At 42.7% G+C, this 22,495-nt stretch overlaps 1 protein-coding gene across 2 annotated transcripts in view; it reads right to left on the reverse strand.

Annotated features, from left to right (window-relative positions):
• Nucleotides 1-22,495, reverse strand: part of zeb1b (zinc finger E-box binding homeobox 1b) — a 161,841-nt gene that overhangs the window by 30,670 nt on the left and 108,676 nt on the right. For both annotated transcript variants that reach the window (XM_085987659.1, XM_085987660.1), the window contains exons 3-4: nucleotides 16,540-16,602; nucleotides 2,662-2,850 (exon numbers count right to left, since the gene is read on the reverse strand). In XM_085987659.1, coding sequence (XP_085843785.1) covers nucleotides 2,662-2,850; nucleotides 16,540-16,602 — 252 coding nt within the window. The remainder of the gene's footprint in view (nucleotides 1-2,661; nucleotides 2,851-16,539; nucleotides 16,603-22,495) is intronic.

The following is a 22,495-nucleotide window of genomic DNA, read 5'->3' on the forward strand; positions in this document are numbered from 1 at the left end:
AAAATTAACTTAAAAAAGCAGTCTAACCCAATCAATGTTCTTGCCCTTATGGCGCTACTAAGTTTAGACATATTATACACTTGCATAGAAGCCACCCACATCAAACATGGATAGTACCTAATTTTTCTTCCTCTATTTTCCAGTTAAAAGAAAACAAAAAAGTGTTAGTTACATTTTAGCACAATTTACAGCTTGGGTGGCCTGCGTCCAAGGGTCGTGAATCCAAGAAAGATTGCGTATTGTTTGTGACCTAACCAAGTAAAGGTGTTTAATTTTGAGGCAGAAACTCATTTCAGAATATTGCAGGAAATATATTTCAAAATGTAAAAAGGGCCAGCGCAGCTCTAGCTGATTGATTTAACTGAGTATAGTATCTGTGTGCAATCAGGGAGTTACCATATTTATTCTTAGTTGTATCTTTTCCTTTTCGTCATTCAGTTCAACATAGATGACTTGTTTATGTACAAGTTTTACTGCTGCTGTTACATATCTTCTGGAATAAAAATTAAACACACTTTTTTTGCTTTACTAACTGATCTCCTGTGGCATTGCTCATGTAGGGTCTGCAGCACAATTTGTAATGTTGAGTGTGGTCCCATTCTGAACCAGGTAGCAGAGCACATCATTTAAAAAGAAACCACTTGACCTTGAGGAAAATAGGGGTTTACTACTTTAATAGTGCCAGGGCTAAAGGAAACAGGGATATAATTGGGAAGTTCAGAGAGTATTTTTTTCTCCTTGATCTTATTTCCTACCAAAGACTGTATTTGGGAGAAACTTTTTTTAAATTTTTTTAAATTGGACAAATCAGAAAATTAGGATATGATATATTCGTAGAATCAGAATACACAAAAGTGATGCTTCGAATGCAAGGACTTCAGATACCAGACGCAAAGACTTTCATTTTATACAGTGGATGCTCTGTGGTATTGCTCACTGATGAGCAGAATAGGAAAGAAATATCTTCGTCTTTTTAGACTTTTACTGAAATGAACTAGCTGCAATGCACTTAACAGTTCCTCTTTAGTGCACAATGCAACCACATCAATCTTTTTCACTGTAAAATTAGTAACTGCTTTGGATATGCGTTTGTTTTGTTTAAGTTTGAGCATATACTGCCAGTCCTGTCTGCTGTGCTTTGGATTTCCCAGTCTTCCCAAGTATTCTGAGGGCATTCAAGACAAGTGCTGGGCTTGAGAGTAGTGTGTGCATGTTATTTACAGGTGCAAGAGAGGCAACAGATTCTATACACTTGTGCTTTCTTAAGCTCAAGTCATGGTTCAGCTACATGGGGGTAGAGATACCCAAGGACAGGGATGAGCCCGAGGTGCAGCAGGCTGTATTGGGAAGTGCAAAGGAGAGTTGAAGCAATTCATCATTCACTATATAACCACTAAAAAATTTATTTTAAGTGCTTACATAGTGAATATAAGTGAAACAATATTTGTCAGAATTTTTTTTTTCTCTGCAATGCAATTAGATTAATTTTTTGGGGTGATTTTAACATGGAAAATTGAGAAAATTGAGAAAGATTGTGTAATTTGATTGGTAAATAATCGAAGTAGAAAATAACCAAATTGACAGAAAAATCACAGATCTGACCAATGGCGAGGAAAATCACAGGTCTCAAATAGTCATAAAATAGACCACAGAAGTTCATGATTTTTTTTTGCAATGTATGTTCAAATTATCACTGGCATATAAAAAAAATTAGATGTCAAGATGTTATTTAAAAAAAAGTAATTTGTTTTTACAAACTATATAGTACACTCATATCAGTACTGAACATAAACTGTATGTCAACAACTTGTACGTCTCAAAGTGCTTTACAGGTGGAAGTAACCAGAGACAGAGAAATGGAGCAACAAATATTAGGAGTGGTGACCAAAAAAGAGATTTCACAGTGCATAGAATCTGTTGTCTCTCTTGCAACAGACACAAGTTTTGAGGCGGCCTTTGAAAGAGAGCAGAGAAGTAACAGGGCAGAGTGAGACTGTTCCAGAGTGCAAGGCTGAAATAGCTAAAGGCTCTGCAGCTGAAAGAGGAGCGAAAAGAGGGATGCAAAGGAGGCAAGAAATGAAAGAATCATGGGCAAGTACAGGAACATAGCCATGTATCAGGTTGCAGAGGTAGAGAGAGGCTAGTTATCATTTATAGAACTACTGTAGCTAGGATGTCAAACTATTAAGATCAGTTTCTTCATCACTAACAATTTATCATGCTTTCAATTAGTCACATCCTTCGTTATAATCATGTATGTTATCTCGTGTATTAACACATGTGCAGTGTTATAAATCTCATCATTCATCAAGAAACTACTCGTGAAATAACGCTGGACGGCCAGCTGGTGGCGCCATCCAAGGAGTATAAATACTCGGGCGTGGGCCCAGCTTTTCAGGGACATTTTGTAAGACAAGGAACTAGTGAAGTACAACTAGACCTCCATGTTCTGAAACAAGTTGATTAAAGCCTTGCTTTATGCTCAAACCAAGTGCGTAGTGAGTTTTATTACGTCACACAGCAGTGGTACATATTTCATACAACAGATGAGTAAATCATCTGATTTTACTGGTGTGCATTGTGCCAAGCAGCCATGAACTACACAAAGTTAGAAATTGCATTCTTTGGAGTCAATAGTTTATTTTTTTTAAATTAAGTTACCATTTTCTTCTTGTCCACTAGCTTCTGGTGTGCCTCGTCTATGCTGCTCCTCTGGTGCTTCAGGGAAAATGACAGTCGTGTCTCCTTGCTGAAGGTATTCTTGAACGTTTGGATCATGACTCTGCTCGTCTTCTGCAGTTGAATCATGAAAGCAGTTCTCTCCATCGGAATCACAGCCTTCTTCATTAACTATCAAAAAATATTATAAGTTATTGAACAGCACAGTTCCAGAACAAAAAACCATTTCATCCAGAACAGAAACATTTCACACAGAAGAACTTCAGAAAAAGTGCATGTATAACAACTTTCAAAATTATATTTAATTAAACTAATTAGAATTCACATATGGCAGATTATTAAGAGAGTTTGGTTTTAATTGATACATGTCTAAAAGCCAAGCGTGGCCCAGCAGTAATATTCTTGCCTTGAAGTCATAAGGTTGAAGTTTTAAGCCCCGCTCAAGAATTTAAGCACAAGATCTAGGCGATACTGCAGTACGAAGGGAATGCTGCATTGCCGAAGATCCCATCCTTCAAATAAGATATTAAATTCAGGTCCCTAGTGCCATGTTCTGGTGGATGTTAAAGATCTCACAGAACTACACAAAGAGGAACAGGGAGTTCTCTTGATGTCCCAGCTTCCCGTGACCATGTCACTATTTAAATTAAAATCTTTCCTTTTAAAAGGACCACTGCTACAATTTATGGGGGCAATACTGTGTACCAAGTTTTGCAATCCAGTTGCAGGGACTATCGGGGTTGTGCTCAAATTTTAAGTAGCATATCTGCACCCCAATTAGTTCCTGGTAAAAAAGTAGCTCCCATATTTTGGCATTTTAGATCATTTGTTCTTCATGTTAAGGATTTAAGAATGAGCTATGTTCAAGTGCTGGGTTTCAGGGCCAAGGTCTGAGTTTTTTTTTTAAACCCACAGGATGCAAGCAATGATGATGTGCAATTATGCCAAATGAGTCAGTTTGTGGAATGCTGCAGACCACCATTTATTTCAAACTGATATAAGGGTCAATTGTTCCATCCCAGGCCTGTAAAGCCAGGATGTACCTTATTCATTTTGAGAATAGCAGATGGCGTTTTATTTAAACCTGCATCCCGGGCAGAGGGGTGACTGGTGACTGGTTGCAGTAACAGGCATGTTACAAGGCAATTGTGTGCCACTGAAACATTCATGTAGAAAATTTGTTTTGTATTTAGTGCTAGTCTTGAATAAGCAAAAAAACACTGGATTTACAAACACAATTTCTCAGCATTCCCAACGGGGAAAAAAATTAAAATATTGGTATATTTGAAGTACCGAACTGAAAATCACACAAAAGGGATTTTTAAACATATTATAATTTCTGATATACAGCAGGTTGAATAAATAATAATGCAGGTTTTCTCCTTTGATTCCTAACCTCAAGTTTCCTAACATGGGCTGAAGGAGGTGTCATGGGGATATGAAGCAATCCTAAAGGGAAAGGGAAAAAAGGCAGCAAGTCACTCAGTTCCTAGAGACAGCTGCAAAAGCAACAAGTGCTCTCTTTATAATTCATTTCCTTTTTACCTCCCTCTAGTGGATGCTGAAAAATTATTCCAAAACTGCATGGCAAGACTATATATAATCAGTGGCACACAACTGTCCTGGGAAAAGATCAGATTGTCCTTCAGTACTCTAAAAGAGAAAATAATTAAAATATTTAAACTGTGGAAAGTCGCTGGGTAAGCAACAAGTTAGGTCGCACTGAATTTTAAGCCCAATTTTAATACAGCTGAAAATGGGCTTTTTGCACTTTTTAATGAGTGTCTAGAGCGTGAATGGAGGTGCGGGGCAAGTGGCAAGCCACCAAGAGATTGCCAGTGCGAGGCCTGGGCAATTTTAATTCCAGGGTTTCATTTTAGTATGATTGATGGGCTGCCCACCAGATCGGATTGGGAAACGGGCAGCCCACCCATTTTCTCTGTGTAGTTTCCGGAGCGCTTTACGAGGCCTATTTAAAGCGGGAATGCACCTCTTAAAGCAAGGTTGCATTCCTTGATGCCAGATTCCACTGTTATACAGCTGAAAGACCAATAAGATAATGAGGCAAAAGATTACTCCCAGTTTTTTTGATGCTTCCTAATGGAGGTGGTCAGAGTAACAAAGAAGGTACTATTCCCCAGATCCTGCAGGAACATCCCCAGGGCCACTATCCTGCAGGCCTGGATAGGTGGCCAACATGATCCGTGTTAGCAGCATCACCCTCAGGACCTGGCTTCAGTGTCGGAAGAGGTTCAATGACCTCTCAAGAGCAGCAAGGCTCTTTATCTCTCTCAACAGCACCTAACACTCCTTTCACCCCCTCCCCTACCATTCTCATCAATTCCCTCCACTTCAGCACATCCTTCAGCATATAATCACAAGGGCAGTCTGCAACACCTCTCTTTCTCATTCTAAACACACTCACCTCTTCCTTACCTCTCTTTTCACCACACACCAACAGCATGCTCTTCTCTCATACTACCACTTACATAACCAAGTACTCCCACCACTCCTTCCTCAGAATGACCATGAAAAGAAAACTGCTTGGTTTTCACATTATACCAAGTATTGGAAGGCCTGCCAAGGATCAGCACTATAGCTGAAAGTATGTAGCAGTCCTCTTCCAGCCTGTGTGGTGTCATCTTGTCTGGCATCAGCACTATGCAGTCTATCCTGGAGAGCATGGCCACCTCCAGGGGCACTGCAGCTAAGACCGCACAATAGGAGACAATGTCATCAGCCTTTGTGGAAGCTCAAATGGCTGCCGTGCAGACTTTGGAGAGACAGGTCCACCTTGGACAAATTGGTGGATCAAATAGGTAGGGGCTTTCAGAAGTCACTCATCTCCTGCAATCTGCTCTCCTTCAGTAGAAGTGATGAGCCCCAACTCCACGGGAGTGGCAGTGGCGCGATGGGAGCAGTACTGGCTGCCCTCTCAGGATGTCAGCACGTCTGCTCCTTAGTCACCCCCTCAACCAAATCAGCTGGGTCAGACTGCACTGGCAGAAGCCGAGATGCAGGAGCCTGCAGTTGGGCCCACACTGGATCGAACCCCAGAAGACAGCAGCCACAAGTATCGCAGGGGTCCCGACACAAAGAACAGCAGCCTTCCGCCCGCTTTTGCTGCGAACACCAGGGGAGCGTTCAGAACTCTGCATGGCCTCGCCCATCCCCTTATATTTGTAACCACCTCCAGACCTACAACGCTCCAAGAACTCTGCGCTCCTCCAACTCTGGCCTCTAGTGCATTGCCCCATTCCCTTTGCCCCACCTTTGAAAGCTATGCCTACAGCCATCTAGGCTCCAAGCTCTGGAATTCCCACCTGAAATCTCTCTTCCTCTTTCCCCTCCTTAAAACCTATTTCTTTTAGTCACCCATTCCAATATTTCCTTTGGCTTAGTGTGAATTTTTGTCTGATTATGCTCCTGTGAAGTCCTTTAGGATGTTTTTCTGCATTGAAAGTCTGCAAGTTTTTATTGTTCGAGTAGTATAAGAAAGACACCATGGGTTGACACATGGAAGGCAATTAGAGTGTTGGGAATTAAATTCATCAACTTTATTACATTTGGCACTTTGGTCTGCATTGTGATTTTATAGCAGTTTCTGAGTCTGCACCATTGGTGGCCATGCCTTCAGTTGCCAAGGCCCTAGGCTCTGGAATTCCATCCCTAAACCTCTCCGCCTCGCTACCACTCTTTCCTCCTTTAAGACGCTCCTTAAAACCTCTCTCATCTGCCCTAATATCGCCTTATGTGGCTTGATGTCAAATCTTGTTCTATAACGCTCCTGTGAAGTGCCTTGGGATGTTTTACCATGTTAAAGGCATTATATAAATACAAGTTGTTGTTGTGGCATTACCAATATGTCATTAATATTGAAGTTGTCTGAATGATTTGAATGTTCTTCAATGGAGGATTACAGGAGTAGTGAAGGATGCAACAAGGACTGTCAATGCTGTTATTGCTGGGTTTCAAGATAGGGGAAGGAGCAGGTCACCGGAAATGCTAAGCAACTAACTCATCCCCCACATCTCTTACTGCAAGATGTTGAGTTGGATCTCTTTCTTCTGCTTCCTTGCCATCCCTCCGATCTTTCTCGTCTGATGAGGACTGCTGCTGCTGTGCATCCTCCAAATGCAGGCTTCTCTGTATGGCAAGGTTGTGCAGGATTCAGCAAACTACTATGATGCAGCAGACCTATTGTGGGCATATTGTAGGGAGCCCGCAGACTTGTGCAAACACCTGAACCTCTGCTTTAGCAGCCCCATTGTGTGCTTAATAATGTGACATGGATTATACCCGTGTTTCTGGTGAGGTTGCGGAGGGGCGTCATGAGCCGCGTGTGTACTGGAGATCCCTTGTTCCCCCGGCAACTAGTTACGTTGGCGGAAGGGTCAAATATTGTGGGATGGTTGAGAGTTGTGGGATAAAAGCATCGTGACATCTGCATAATCCCACTTCTGTGATTGGAGAATAGTTGGATATTAATGGAGTGATAGCCCTTTCTATTAGTGAATGCTGCTGGCTAGTGTTCTGGTGCCCCGATGGTAACGTGTGCAGTTAATGACATCCAGGACACAAGGGAAGCCAGTCACAGTGTAAATCATAAGAACATAAGACATAGGAGGAGTAGGTCATTTGGCCCTCGAGCCTGCTCCGCCATTTAGTAAGATCATGGCTGATCTGATCTTGGCCTCAACTCCACTTCCCTGCCCGCTCCCCATAACCCTCGACTCCCTAATCGTAAAACTCCAAGCTCTCACCTGTTGACAGTTGAAGTTAATGGGGAAGGTGATCCCTGGTAAACAGGGTGTCGGTGACCTCTGTACTGCAAACTTGAGATGGCCCCTGTAGCAGAATGGAAGGAGCTAATGGCAAAGAAGTTAAGGGTTTTGGTAACTTTGAGAGTCACTGTCAATGCATGGCCCCCTTGTCCAGCAGGGAGCTGGGCCTGTTGCAGGAGACTGCTTGGAGCACTGTCCAGAAAGTGACTGAACCGGTCACTGTGTGCTGGTTACGGCCTCCTACTCCCACACTTGCTGTCTTCTAATAGGCCCAGCTGTTCTCGTGCTGGTTGCAGAGGTTGCGCTGCCACTGCTGCTTCCTCTAATTATTTGTCCATCCAAATTAAATTGGCAATAACAGCACCCATGATAAGCAGATAAAGCTTACAGAGGGTAAGCAAGGCAAAAAAATAATCTGAGAAAGAAGCGATCTGGAAGCAAGTAACTCTCCTGGCAATCCAAACAGCACAATGGCACTGCTCATGTGATCCAATTAGCTGCAGGTGAGTGCCCCTGTAAATACCTTCAGTGGCTCAGAAAGACCAATCCCGCTAGATTTTACAGGCAGGTTGGGTGCTGGGCAGTATTTTTGCAATCATGCGTTAAAATGGTGTTGGGGTCCTAATTGCATCATATGATTCAGATTTGCATGTATTCACAAGCCCCCTGCCCGTCTCTGGCAGGTGCCCCAGTCAAGTAAAAAACCTGTAGAGTTAAAATGGCAGCAAGTAAGAATGCAGTGGGAATGGAGCGGTAAGTACTCTGCAGCAATTTTAACTGCCCGTCCAGCCCTGTTCCCACCAGGGAAGTGCAGGGTTAAAACCCGCCCCTGAAAATCATAGACCAAAAAAAGGGCAGTGACTGCAACTGATTAACTGATGGAGTGCTACTTGGTTCATGGCAGCAGTGGGTTCCAACAACTTTTAGGCCTAATGTCAGGTCTCCTGGAGGCTGAATGGAGTGGATTATAAGGCAGATTTCTCCTGCCTCAAAGAGAATTTAAAAACCCAAGACACTAAGAATGGCAGAATAAGAAAAAGGAGTGGGGGGGAGTATTCCCCTCCCCAAGCGTTGCAAGTTTTATAGACTCCACAATAACCAGTCTACTCAGTGTAAATTCCATCAGCAGTGAAGGCAATTGTATTCTCAGGAAAAAAAAAAGCTTCAAAAATTATGACCTATAATTTCCCAATTTAAAATAGAAAGAACCCCACACCTGTTGTCAATTTAATAGTCATAAAATCATAACAGATGCAATAAATAAAACTTCAATACATAATTACGATTTAATTTGAATACACCTGCTCCAAAACAGCCAAGTACTTCCGCTGTTTGTCGGAAATGATAGCGGAAAATCAGGTGGGGGCTGCTAAAGTGGGTAGGGATTTGACATAACAAATCCCCATCCAATTTCTCACCCCATCCATCTGAAAAATCGGCAATAAAGAGGAAAATCTGGGTTCAATGGCATATTACGCTGAACACACTGGGGTAGAGCTTCCACTAGGTTGCGCTGATCCAGCGCAATTCGCCCAAAATTTGCCAATTCAGCGCAAAAGATCGCGGAAATTCAAGTGCAAGTTACGATTGCCGCAAACTGCGTTCCGCAATATTTTGCACTGATTTTTTTTAAAATCAGCTGGAACCTGGCCCCGCCCATAAAACTGGCCCCGCCTCCAGCTCGAATTAATCACCATGGCGAATTTCTGTTAATGGCACCTGTTTGCGGGCCTTCGAGGAGCCTCTTAAAATTAAGCTTTTTTTTTAGGCGCAAGGTCACTAATAGGCACCTTTTGAAAGCCTTTAATCATTAAAAAATCTTTAATTTACTAAGAAACAGACTATTGTACAGCAATGAAACTACTAAATGGTTCTGTATAGTTTTTAAAAACTCATTTGCAGTTATTGAAAATCAGGTTACTCACAGGTGATGGAGCAGACACACTTATTAAAAATGTTTATTTTTTATGATAAACCTATTTTCAGCTGTATTAATAAAAATGCACCAGGCTACCACTCTTAAATATATCAAGGAATGTTCTTTAATGCAACAAAAAAATACGTTCTGAAACACTGCCCGATTGCTCTGGTTCATGGACCATTTTACAGTTGTGATCATACAAATGAGTTTCAGTGGAAACTTGAACCATGACTTCACTTCGGAAAACTAGCGCAATTTTGAGTGCAATTTGCACCTGGATTGGCGATTGCGCCCAAAACGGAAACTCTACCCCATTACACAGAAACATAGAAGATAGGAGCAGGAGTAGGCCATTCGGCCCCTCGAGCCTGTTCCGCCATTTAATGAGATCATGGCTGATCATTCAAATTCAGTACCCTGTCCCTGCTTTCTCCCCATATCCCTTGGTCCCTTTAGCCTCAAGAAATATATCCAACTCCTTCTTGAATATATTTAATGAATTGGCCTCAACTGCCTTGTGTGGTAAAGAATTCCACAGGTTCACCACTCTCTGGGTGAAGAAATTCCTCCTCATCTCAGTCCTAAATGGCTTACCCCTTATCCTTAGACTGTGACCCCTGGTTCTGGACTCCCCCGCCATCGGGAACATCCTTCCTGCATCTAGTCTGTCTAGTCCTGTTAGAATTTTATATGTTTCAATCTTCTAAACTCTAGCAAATATAAGCCTAATCGACCCAATCGCTCCTCATACGTCATTCCTGCCATCCCAGGTATCAGTCTGGTGAATCTCCGCTACACTCCATGGCAAGAACATCCTTCCTCAGAGAAGGCGACCAAAACTGCACACAACACTCAAGGTGTGGTCTCACCAAGGCCCTGTACAACTGCAGCAAGACATCCTTGCTCCTGTACTCTAATCCGCTTGCTATGAAGGCCAACATACCATTTGCCTTGTTAACTGCCTGCTGCACCTACATGCTTACCTTCAGGGACTGTTGCACAAAGACACCCAGGTCTCGTTGCACTTCCCCTTTTCCCAATCTATTCCCTTTCAAATAATAATGTCTTCCTGTTTTTGCCACCGAAGTGGATAACCTCGCATTTATCCACATTATACTGCATTTGCCATGCATCTGCCCAATCACCCAACCTGTCCAAATCGTACTGAGTTTCTCTGCATCCTCCGCACAGCACACACACACAGCTTTGTGTCGTCTGCAAACTTGGAGATATTACATCTAGTTCCCTTGTCTAGATCATTTATATATATTGTGAATAGCTGGGGTCCTAGGACCGATCCCTGCGGTACCTGACTAGGCACTGCCTGCCACTCGGAAAAAGACCCGTTTATTCCAACTCTTTGCTTTCTGTCTGCCAACCAGTTCTCTATCCAAGTCAATACCTTGCCCCCAATCCCATGTGCCTTAACTTTACACACTAATCTCTTATGCGGGACCTTATCGAACGCCTTCTGAAAGTCCAAATACACCACATCCACTGGTTCTCCCTTATCTATTCTACCAGTTACATCCTCAAAAAATTCCAGTAGATTAGTGAAGTATGATTTACCTTTTGTAAATCCATGTTGACTTTGTCCGATCCTGTCACTGTTTTCCAAGTGCTCTGTTATTACATCTTTTATAATGGACTCTAGCATTTTCCCCACTACCGAAGTCCGGCTTACCAGTCTATAATTCCCAGTTTTCTCTCTACCACCTTTTGTTATATAGTGGGGTTACATTAGCTAGCCTCCAATCCATGGGAACTGTTCCAGAGTCTATAGAATTTTGGAAGATGACCAGCAATGCATCTACTATTTCTAGGGCCACTTCCTTAAATGCCCTAGGATGTAGATTATCAGGCCCTGGGGATTTATCGGCCTTCAATCCCGTCAATTTCCCGAACACCATTTCCCTACAAACGCTGATTTCATTCAGTTCCTCCCTCTCATTAGACCCTATGTTCCCCAACATCTCTGGGAGGAGATTAGTGTCCACCTTTGTGAAGACAGAACCAAAGTACTGTATGTATTTAATTGGTCTGCCATTTCTTTGTTCCCCATTAGAAATTCCCCTGATTCTGACTGCAAGGGACCTACGCTTGACTTCACCAATCTTTTTCTCTTCACATATTGATAGAAGCTTTGAGTCAGTTTTTATGTTCTCTGCAAGCTTACTCTCAATCTATTTTCCCCCTCTTAATTAATCCCTTTGTCCTCCTTTGCTGAATCCTAAACTGCTCCCAATCCTCAGGTTTGCTGCTTTTTCTGGCCAAATTATATGTCCTCTCCTTGGATCTTATGCTATCCCTAATTTCCCTTGTTAGCCATGCTTGAGTCACCTTTTTTGTTTTATTTTTATGCCAAACAGTGATGAACAAATTCTGTAGTTCATCCATGCGATCTTTAAATGTTTGCCATTGCCTATCCACCATCAACCCTTTAAGTAACGTTCCCCTATCCATTCTAGCCAACTCGTGCCTCATACCATCATAGTTTCCTTTATTTAAATTCAGGACCCTAGTCTCTGAGTCAACTACTTCACTCTCCATTTTAATGAAGAATTCGATCATATTATGATCGCTCCTCCCCAAGGGGCCTTGCACAACAAGATTGCTAATTAATCCTCTCTCATTACATAATACCCAGTCTAAGATGGCCTGATCTCTAGTTGGTTCCTCGACATATTGGTCCAGGAAACCATCTCGTATACTCTCCAGGAATTCCTCCTCCACAGTATTGTTACTAATTTGGTTAGCCCAATCTATATGTAGATTAAAGTCACCCATGATAACTGCTGTGCCCTTATTGCACGGGTCTCTAATTTCCCGTTTAATGCCATCCCCAACCTCAGCATCACTGTTTGGGGGTCTGTATACAACTCCCACTAACGTTTTCTGCCCCATGGTATTTCTCAGCTCTGCCCATACAGATTCCACATCATCGGAGCCAATATCCTTCCTTACTATTGTGTTAATCTCCTCTTTAACCAGCAATGCTACCCCACCCCCTTTTCCTTTTTGCCTGTCCTTCCTGAATTTTAAATACCCCTGGATGTTGAATTCTCAGTCTTGATCACCCTGGAGCCATGTCTCCGTAATCCCAATTATATCATATCCATTTACATCTATTTGCGCAGCTAATTCATCCACCTTATTACGAATGCTCCTCGCATTAAGACACAAAGCCTTCAGGCTTGGTTTTTTAACACTCTTAGTCCTTTTAGAATTATTATTTACTGTGGCCCTGTTTGATTTACACCCTTGATTTCTCTGCTTCCACTTTTGCTTTTCTCCTTCCTGTCTTTTGTTTCGATCCTTGCTTCCCTTTCCTCTGTCTCCCTGCACAGGTTCCCAACCCCCTGCCATTTTAGTTTAAACCCTCCCCAACAGCACTAGCAAACACTCCCCCTAGGACATCGGTTCCGGTCCCACCCAGGTGCAAACCGTCCAGTTTGTACTGGTCCCACCTCCCCCAGAACCGGTTTCAAAGTTTCAGGAATTTGAATCCCTCCCCCTTGCACCATCCCTCTAACCACGTATTCATCTGAAATATCCTTCTAATTCTACTCTGACCTAGCACGTGGCACTGGTAGCAATTCTGAGATTACTACCTTTGAGGTCCTATTTTTTAATTTACCTCCTAACTCCCTATATTCAGCTTTTAGGACCTCATCCCATTTTTTACCTATATCGTTGGTACCTATATGCACCACGACAACTGGCTGTTCACCCTCCCACTCCAGAATGCCCTGCAGCCGCCCCAAGATATCCTTGACCCTTGCACCAGGAGGCAACATACCATCCTGGAGTCTTGTTTGCGGCCGCAAAAATGCCCATCTATTCCCCTTACAATAGAATCCCCTATCACTATAGCTGTCCCGCTCTTTTTCCTCCCGTCCTGTGCAGCAGAACCAGCCATGGTGCCAGGAAATTGGCTGCTGCTGCCGCCACTGTTCTTCCTCCCCCCAACCCCACTCCCCAGGACATGGCTCGGAGTCTAGCCCACAGTAATAGAATATAAAAGTGCATTTTCTCTTTTTCACTACAATGGCCTTATGTGTAATGGACTTGTGGCAGTCTCCACTCAACAGGCACAAAACCAAAGGAATCTCATACACAATAGGTATGTGGAAAACAGAATTCACACTCGTACAAAATAAGGTATTTTTCTGATGTTGAGGTTAGGACACATTGTAGTGTAAATGGATCCTTACATTGTGTGTCTATACTACATATGACCTAGGAATGTGGCTAAAATGGTTGAAAATAATGTTCTTGACATTCCTCACTTTGATGATCATAAAATAAATCTTGAAAATATGTGATTACTGGTCCATTTGAAGATCAATGAATTGTTGGAATGATTTATCTAAATTTAGTAGGTTAAGTGAAGCGTAACAAAACAATTTAGAGAATGTTTATGACTAAAATGATGCTCATCACTGGATAAAGGGTGGGACAGAAAAGTGTTCTGTTGAAATCATATTCCCAGAGATTTTACTAAATTGCATTTGCATCCAAATTCAGTAAGAAAGGCAGGGAAATGGCTAGGGTGAACAGAAAGGTATGCCATGTGCTAGAAACTGTAGGAGAACAATGCTCCATCCTGTAACCAGTGAAATTACTTTGCACGTGTTTTCACTTTTCATATTCAAGGTATGAAGTAGATACTGTAACTGATTAATCCAACATCAGATACAAAAATTGGAACAAAAAAAAACAGAAAATATTCTTAGCTGTTTATCTTTAATCAACTGGCTTAGATTTATGTTGGTCATCATTTCCTCCACCTCTATTTATCGGACACTACCTCAGCGGGTCGTGGCCTCGCTGCTGGCTCCATCTCGTCCTCTGACATGACTTTTCCGATTTTGCTAGTTAAAGCCCGGTTCAATTGAAGGAAGCGGGTCTGATGATGTTATTTGATGATGCGTCATCAGCCGGTTTCCTTAAAGGGACCATGCGCAAATTCACTTTTGACATTTGTGCCATCAGTGTTCTACAGCATTGAGGTGCTGCAAACACTGACAATCACTGCACAGAGGTGGACGGCTGCACCCAGGCTCTCCCATGACTCCCTCCATATGTTTATAGAGGGAGTCACCGCACACAGGGAAGTCCTCTTCCCTCAAAAGGTACCACCAACGCTGCCTCCATAAGATCCTGCAAATCCATTGCCAGGATAGGCGCACCAACATCAGTGTTCTCGCTCAGGCCAACATCCCCAGCATCGAAGCTTTGACCACGCTCGATCAGCTCCGATGGATGGGCCACATCGTCTGCATGCCCGAGATGAGACTCCCAAAACAAGCGCTCTACTCGGAGCTCCAACACAGCAAGAGAGCCCCAGGTGGGCAGAGGAAACGCTTCAAGGACACACTCAAAGCCTCCTTCAAAAAGTGCAACATCCCCTCCGACACTTGGGAATCCCTGGCCCAAGACCGCACAAAGTGGAGGAGAAGCATCCGGGAAGGCGCAGAACACCTCGAGTCTCTTCGCCAGGAGCAAGCGGAAGCCAAGCGCAAAGAGCGAAAGGAGCGCACGTCAACCCAAGCACCCCACCCACCCACCCCTTCAACCACCGTCTGCCCCACCTGTGAAAGAGACTGCAGGTTCCGCATTGGACTCATCAGTCACCTGAGAACTCATTTTTAGTGTGGAAGCAAGTCATCCTCGGTTCTGAGGGACTGCCTAAGAAGAAGAAGATTGGGCGGAAGACACCTCCCCAGGAGACCAATGCGGCCTGGCTGCACACTGCACAGGAGGGCACAAGCAGGGATGTCGTCAGGAGGACCAGGCTGCAGTGGCGCAAACCTTTCAATCATCTCTGTAGATCACAAAATATTACTGCAAAGCCACACTCAACCACATCCTGCTGTGCCACTCATCACATCCCCATCATTCTGCTTTCACACCCTACTCCTGCACGTCCGTACTCACACCAACTTACCTTGCACCTCCACCCATCCCTCTCTATCTACATTATCACTTCCCCATCTCACTAGCTACCCCTCACCTCGGCCTCATCCTAGTCCAATCATACCAACAAACAACACACAAGGGTAGGCACTTGTGTGTTTTAACCAATGTTCATGTGAAGTTTCTGTTAATGTGCTGTCAAACATTGAAATCTTTATTTTCAACACTTTGCATTCTTGGACAGATGCGTGTGCACCTTTGGAAGTGGCTTAGTGAGTTGCAGTGAATGCTGAAAAATAACGGTACCCCCCGCAATGGTGGCGAGTGTGAAACGAATGGCTTGGGCATTGTAGAGATGCTTTATGTTGTTGGTGTGGGGTGGTGCCAACCTGGCGCATCATGTGGCAGCCAGGGTGTGCAGCGTCAAGTGAAGAAAATGTGGCCACGGTGAGGCCATCCCTGGCAGCAATGTGGTCGGGTACTGATGCCCTCTGTCCTGTGCAGCATCAGGTGACTGCAGAGAAGGTTGGTGTTGTTGTTGGTGCTACTGGTGTGCCTGGTGATGCTGGTGTTGGTGATGATCGTGGTCAAATTCCGAGGACCAAGGTGAGAGAGTAGAAACCGTACCCATGATGATGGAATAGATGGCAGGTGAACTTGAGGTGGCAGAAGCAATCGGTCAATGGTGAGAGAGGTTGTTCCAATGAGGTGACACTGGAGAGAAAGTTTGCTCCAAACACTTGCAACCCGCATAAAGCTTAATCTGTCTTCCAAATGCAGTCAGCAACAGCTTTTGAGCTTGGAAAGTAAACAGCTGAGTGTTTTTATAGCACATTTCAAGCTTTCAAGTAATGAGATGATTCCATGGCCATTCAACTCCCGGCCAGCTTAACAGATGTGATCCCCAAACAGTGTGGACCCTGTTGGCGAGCTGGTAAATTCTAAAGGTGAGCTCAAAATTGTTGTTAATCCTCTGTTAACAAGGTCATAATGACCTGAATTGCCTCCCTGCCACTGCATGTCGGGTCTGCTCAGCACCGACATTTGGTAAAGGCGTGTGGTGGCGGGGTCCCAACCCGCTGTCAAAAAAAACACTTTCACACCTGACCCACCACCTATCGCGCCTGCTGACCCCCCCGGGATATTCCCCCTATAATACTGAACTGCAAGCAAGGTAATTACTGCAGTATACATATTAGATTGGTTATTTACCCCATATAAAGACTTAATCTGTACCTGTGCAACCATCACTGCGTGTCTGAGCTTCAGGCCCCAGGTTGTCTGCATTTTCTTTCCTTCCTAAAATGCAAAAAGAAGTAAGCCTCAAAATCAACTTAAAACTGTGATAAAAGTAGGCGAGTTAATTTACCTAGTACATTTTTTGTGTCCTGATAAACATGCAAAGGCAAGATTAAATACATAAATTTCCAAACAGCTTCCTAAAACGTGCACATTTCATCTATTCCACAATGTGGCTTTTACTTACATTGCGCTGGTACAGAAAGAATACTCAACTGCATCAGCTTTCAAGATCGGAACATTAACATTCTAAATAGTGATTACTACCAAGCCACAAAGTGACTTCAATTCTGGCAGACGGTAAGAAACTAACATGACAATGTGGCAATGGGATACACAAATTAAACTCCCACACTGCTGAGATCTATACTTAAAAGAGATGGGGAAAAGTAGAGCTATTGATCCCTACACAACACTGGTGGGAGAAGGGGTGAAAACAGCTTTATACATTTACATTGCAACCTGGGTGAACAAGGCCAATGTCTTCAGTTAACACCCAAAGTGCTTGAAATCTAGTTTGCACAGTTTAGGTACACACAACAATTTAAATACTGCTATAATGACAAACTGAAGTTAGTGCAGTGCTCTGGAATTTTTTGTTGTTGTTGTTTATATTGTTAAGCCTTCCTAGATGTAAAACAGGGTTTGACTTCTCTGGTGCACTGCCCTTGAGATAAATACAGCTGCAAAGCATTTAAAGCACACAGGAACTGAAGTGAAAGTATGCAGAGGTATGTAACTATTTTGTAATCTTCATAACATTAGATCACGATGGCAATGACATAGCCCGGAAACCCGCTTCCTATGAGGTAGGCCCATCTGAAACCATTTCACTCCAGCTGCTTCCTTCTTTTATGCCTTTAAGGTGAAAACATGAAAGCCAGCACTCGGAGTTCAAGCTAAGAAATGTAATTGTGTGTGACTCGTGACCTGTACGCATTCAGCTTTTCAAGGCTGAATTATCTTATTCTTTCTATTCTTCGGTGGATATTTTTAAAAGTGTTCTCAGGATATTATTGCATTTGTTGCCCGTCCCTAGTTGCCCCGAGAAGGTGGTGGGTGTGGGCCTTATCAAACCGCTGTAGTCCATATTCTTTCTAGTAGTTTGTTACAACTGAGTGACTTGCGTTAGAGGATAGCGAAGAGACTATGACGATCAAACAGCTTCATGGTCAATTTTACTGATACCAGATTTTATTTCCAGGTTTTTAAAATTCAAATTCTTAAACTGCCATGGTGGGGTTTAAACTCCCATTCTCCAGATTATTAATTCAGGCTTCTGAATTACTACACCATCAAGTCAATTAAAAAAAAATACATTAAAAGAATAAAGGTGCACAAAGTTTCCACTACGTTAGAACATGAATCAAAACGTGACAACTTTGAGGCCCACGGCAACATCTCAGAATAAATTACAACTTTTGAATATACTCATTTTTTGTCCCATACAACTTTGATCATTTGCAACGTTAAAGTTAAGAGTCATTTCTCGAAGTGCCAAAAATATAAGTATTTGGAATTTCTCAAGACACAGCGGTGGTAATATTTACTGTGCCAACATAGCTGAAATGCAACAGTGAAATGGCATGCAAGTGCCTTTTGTACCTCCCACAAAGTTTCCACATGAGTCATTAAAAATAACACTTTTTTCGTTGGTGTGTGAACTATATTCATGCCAGGTAACTTCAAGAAGTACTCAACCAACGTTATAGGAACAAATACAGAGAGAGAGTGCCTATTATGGAAGCATGGCATGAAAATGTTTTAAATTATTGGCATATTAACTTTAAAAAAAAACATCTAAAGCCCTAATAGATTAATGAAAGGTCACTTATGAAATGTCAATGCTTAATGTAAAGTAATTTAAAGTCAAAGTTTTACAATTAGGTGGCAGGCTGAACAAAGCTCTTGTTCCCATCGCATTTGACTCAATATCGTAAAGATGAGCTCCTTCATGCAAAGCAGCACCTGCTACTGCAGTGAGATGTGGCTAGGCTGACCGCCTTACACAGAATTTTGACCAAGCAGCAAAGCAGCATAAGAGTTGCTATTGCTTAAGGCAGACTCCCATATTTACAAGAGCACTACAACAGCTGCATCTTAACTCATTCTGTATCGATTCAAAGCTTCTGCAAGAAAAATAAGCAATTAAGTTTCCCACCGTGTTGCTCCAGTCTTTGGAACTCTTCCTTAAGATGGTGCGATTGTACAGAACCTTCTTCCTTGTCTACCAAGTGTAATTGCAGAGTTAACTATTAGTTACAGGGCAGGGTTTCTGGATTAAGCATTAGACTATGCTAAAGGGCTATGGTTTGCTCACCGGCATTCCTGCAACATTCTACGCATCTTTCAAATACTCATGGATAAAGATGCAGACCCATCGGGGGACCTTCCATAAATTTCTCAAGCTTTAGTTTACGGTTGTACAAAGAGGAAAAACAGAAGGGTAAATAGCATCCGATAGGGGAAACGCTTAGCCATGGTCTGTGACTAACACTTAAAAAATAAATTCATTTTCTATGCAATTAATTTAAATAATTAAGTGCATTAAGAAGGTATTCCAAACTAGTCCTTAAATAAATCTTTTTCATGCAGTGGGGAATCTCATATGGTTTTAAAAGCTCATGGCGAATTGAAATGTGTGCCATTTCATGCTATGTACTGTACAATATACTAGATCATTGAACAATTAAAATTGCATTTCTATGTGTTTTCAGATTCAAATTACATGGTCATGTCAACATTTGTGAAAATCATAAATCAGTGACTTTGATTATTATTGTTGCTTAGTTTGGACATGTATTATTCAAGTGTGTTTATTTTTACATTTACATTTCCAGCATCCAAAGGAAAATGGCAAGAAGATACTTCAGGTTGTAGGTTAGGAAGCATGTGGTAGTGTGGGGTGGGAGGATGGTCTAAGGTGCAGGAGTAGTGGGAGGAGTAGAAGAGTGTTGGGTGGAGTAATAGTAGAAGAGCCCATTCAGTATTGAAAAGATGGGAAATGGTGTCCAGGTTTTGAAGTACTGGAGTGGTGTGTTTCGAATGTGAAAGTGGTAGAAGGAAGTCTTGGGATTTGGGAGCATTGGGTTGGTAGTGGGGTACTGCTGCATTGGGGAGCAGTTTTGTTGACTGTAGGAGGTAACTCTTGATAGGTAGGAATGGTGGGAGGGAAGGCATAGCAGGGTGTCACTTTAAAGAAATTAAAGCCAGTTCCTGGATTGGATTAGGAACTTAGCAATAGTGGTAGGGGAAAGTGACTTCTAAATTATAATAAATATCTCTCATAAAATATATTAAAAACCGTAGATCTGCATGTACCTTGTCAATTTTAACCATTATAAATGCCTTATGTCCACACGTATAATGGCACTGCCTATGTAAACTCGTCCTGCTGTAATTACACTCTCCCGCCAATGGTAGCACTGCAGTGCCTCAAGTTTTGCATCACCCAGCTCCGCAACTTCTGCTGCACAGAAACTTGTATACTCTAACCAATTCTACTCCTCTGATTTCCAAACGATCATATGTTTTGCTATTTAACTAAATATTTTTAATAGAAAATCTACATATTTTATTAAAAAATAAGGACAGAATGTATGACGCCAGATTGACAAGTGAATTACATCTGCGTACACTGTTCCAATTATCTCCCACCCTGGCCAATAGTCATTCCTCAACCAATGCCAGCAAACTAAATTCGCTGGTCATTTATATCATTTGGTGAGCAATGTAATACTACAATAATAGCAAGAGAGATTACCTACCATCTAGGGTCTTCATTCTTCAAACGATATGCATCTCTACGTACTAAATATATAGACTAGGTTGGCAGTTTGAGGAAATCATGTGCTAACCATACATATTAAAATGACACGTCATAAACTGGTGGTGTTGCAGGCTGCCACTTACTGTATAAAGACACAGAACCTACATCATTGTGCCAGTTCATTTTGACAAACTAAAAAAGCGAAAGTAACTACTTTACTACTTAACACTAACCCAGTCACTTCATGGGGGCTGGCTTCACATGCAAGTTGCATCATGCCAGGATTTTGCGGTGACATTCGGTCTCCCAGTTCAGGTCTAAACCACATATAGTGGTAGAGAAAAAACGGGGAATTATAGACCGGTAAGCCTGACATCGGTAGTGGGGAAAATGCTAGAGTCCATTATAAAAGATGTAATAGCAGAGCACTTGGAAAACAGTGACAGGATCGGACAAAGTCAACATGGATTTACAAAAGGTAAATCATGCTCGACTAATCTACTGGAATTTTTTGAGGATGTAACTGGTAGAATAGATAAGGGAGAACCAGTGGATGTGGTGTATTTGGACTTTCAGAAGGCTTTTGATAAGGTCCCGCATAAGAGACTAGCATGCAAAGTTAAAGCACATGGGATTGGGGGTAAGGTGCTGACTTGGCTAGAAAACTGGTTGGCAGACAGGAAGCAGAGTTGGAATAAACGGATCTTTTTCCGAGCGGAAGGCAGTGACTAGTGGGGTACCGCAGGGATCAGTGCTAGGACTCCAGTTATTTCACAATATATATTAATGATCTAGGCGAGGGAACTAGATGTAATATCTCCAAGTTTACAGACGACACAAAGCTGGGTGGGCGTGTGTGCGGTGAGGAGGATGCAGAGAAACTCCAGTACGATTTGGACAGGTTGGGCGATTGGGCTGATGCACTATAATGTGGATAAATGCGAAGTTATCCACTTTGGTGGCAAAAACAGGAAGACAGATTATTATCTGAACGGCAATAGATTGGGAGAAGGGGAAGTACAATGAGACCTGGGTGTCCTTGTGCACCAGTCGCTGAAGGTAAGCATGCAGGTGCAGCAGGCGGTTAAGAAGGCAAATGGTATGCTGGCCTTCATAGCGAGAGGGTTCGAGTACAGGAACAAGGATGTCTTGCTGCAGTTGTACAAGGCCTTGGTGAGACCACACCTTGAGTATTGTGTGCAGTTTTGGTCACCTTATCTGAGGAAGGATGTTCTTGCCACGGAGGGAGTGCAGCGAAGATTCACCAGACTGATACCTGGGATGGCAGGAAAGACTTATGAAGAGAGATTGGGTCGATTAGGCTTATGTTCGCTAGAGTTTAGAAGAATGAGAGGGGATCTCATTGAAACTTATAAAATTCTGACAGGACTAGACAGACTAGATGCAGGAAGGCTGTTCCCGATGGCGGGGGAGTCCAGAACCAAGGGTCACAGTCTAAGGATAAGGGGTAAGCCAGTTAGGACTGAGATGAGGAGGAATTTCTTCACCCAGAGAGTGGTGAACCTGTGGAATTCTCTACCATAGAAGACAGTTGAGGCCAATTCATTAAATATATTCAAGGAGGAGTTAGATATACTTCTTAAGGCTAAGGGGATCAAGAGATATGGGGAGAAAGCAGGGACAGGGTACTGAGTTTGGATGATCAGCAATGATCGCATTGAATGGCCTACTCCTGCTCCTACCTTCTACGTTTCTATGGATCAGTCCACCTCTGCTGAAGGGTCAATAACGAGAGGGCATAATTTAAGGTGATTGGCAAAAGAACAAGAGGCAATATGAGGAAAAATTGCAGATGCTTTCACCAACCACTTATTTCTTTGCTCTCCTTTCACACCAAAAGCTAACCCTTGATCCTCTCTTTCACTTCAGGTGCTGAAAATGTGGATGTCCTTAAGCTACATCAGGAAGAGGAGGTCAGCCTTCCTGAAAATGCAGTGTCACTCCATCTGATCCTAGCAAGCACCAGCACCAAACATTTAAAGGAGTAGTCCAAAATTCTCAACGAATATACATTCGATTGAGAAATATAAAGTCCACGGGAAGTGATTCGTCCGTGGCTAACTAAAGAACTTAAGGATAGTATTAGATTAAAAGAAGAGGCTT

The sequence above is a fragment of the Somniosus microcephalus genome, chromosome 5 (assembly GCF_052327205.1).
Source record: "Somniosus microcephalus isolate GS21.2 chromosome 5, FLI_Smic_1.0, whole genome shotgun sequence".
In the NCBI taxonomy this organism is placed as follows: domain Eukaryota; kingdom Metazoa; phylum Chordata; class Chondrichthyes; order Squaliformes; family Somniosidae; genus Somniosus; species Somniosus microcephalus.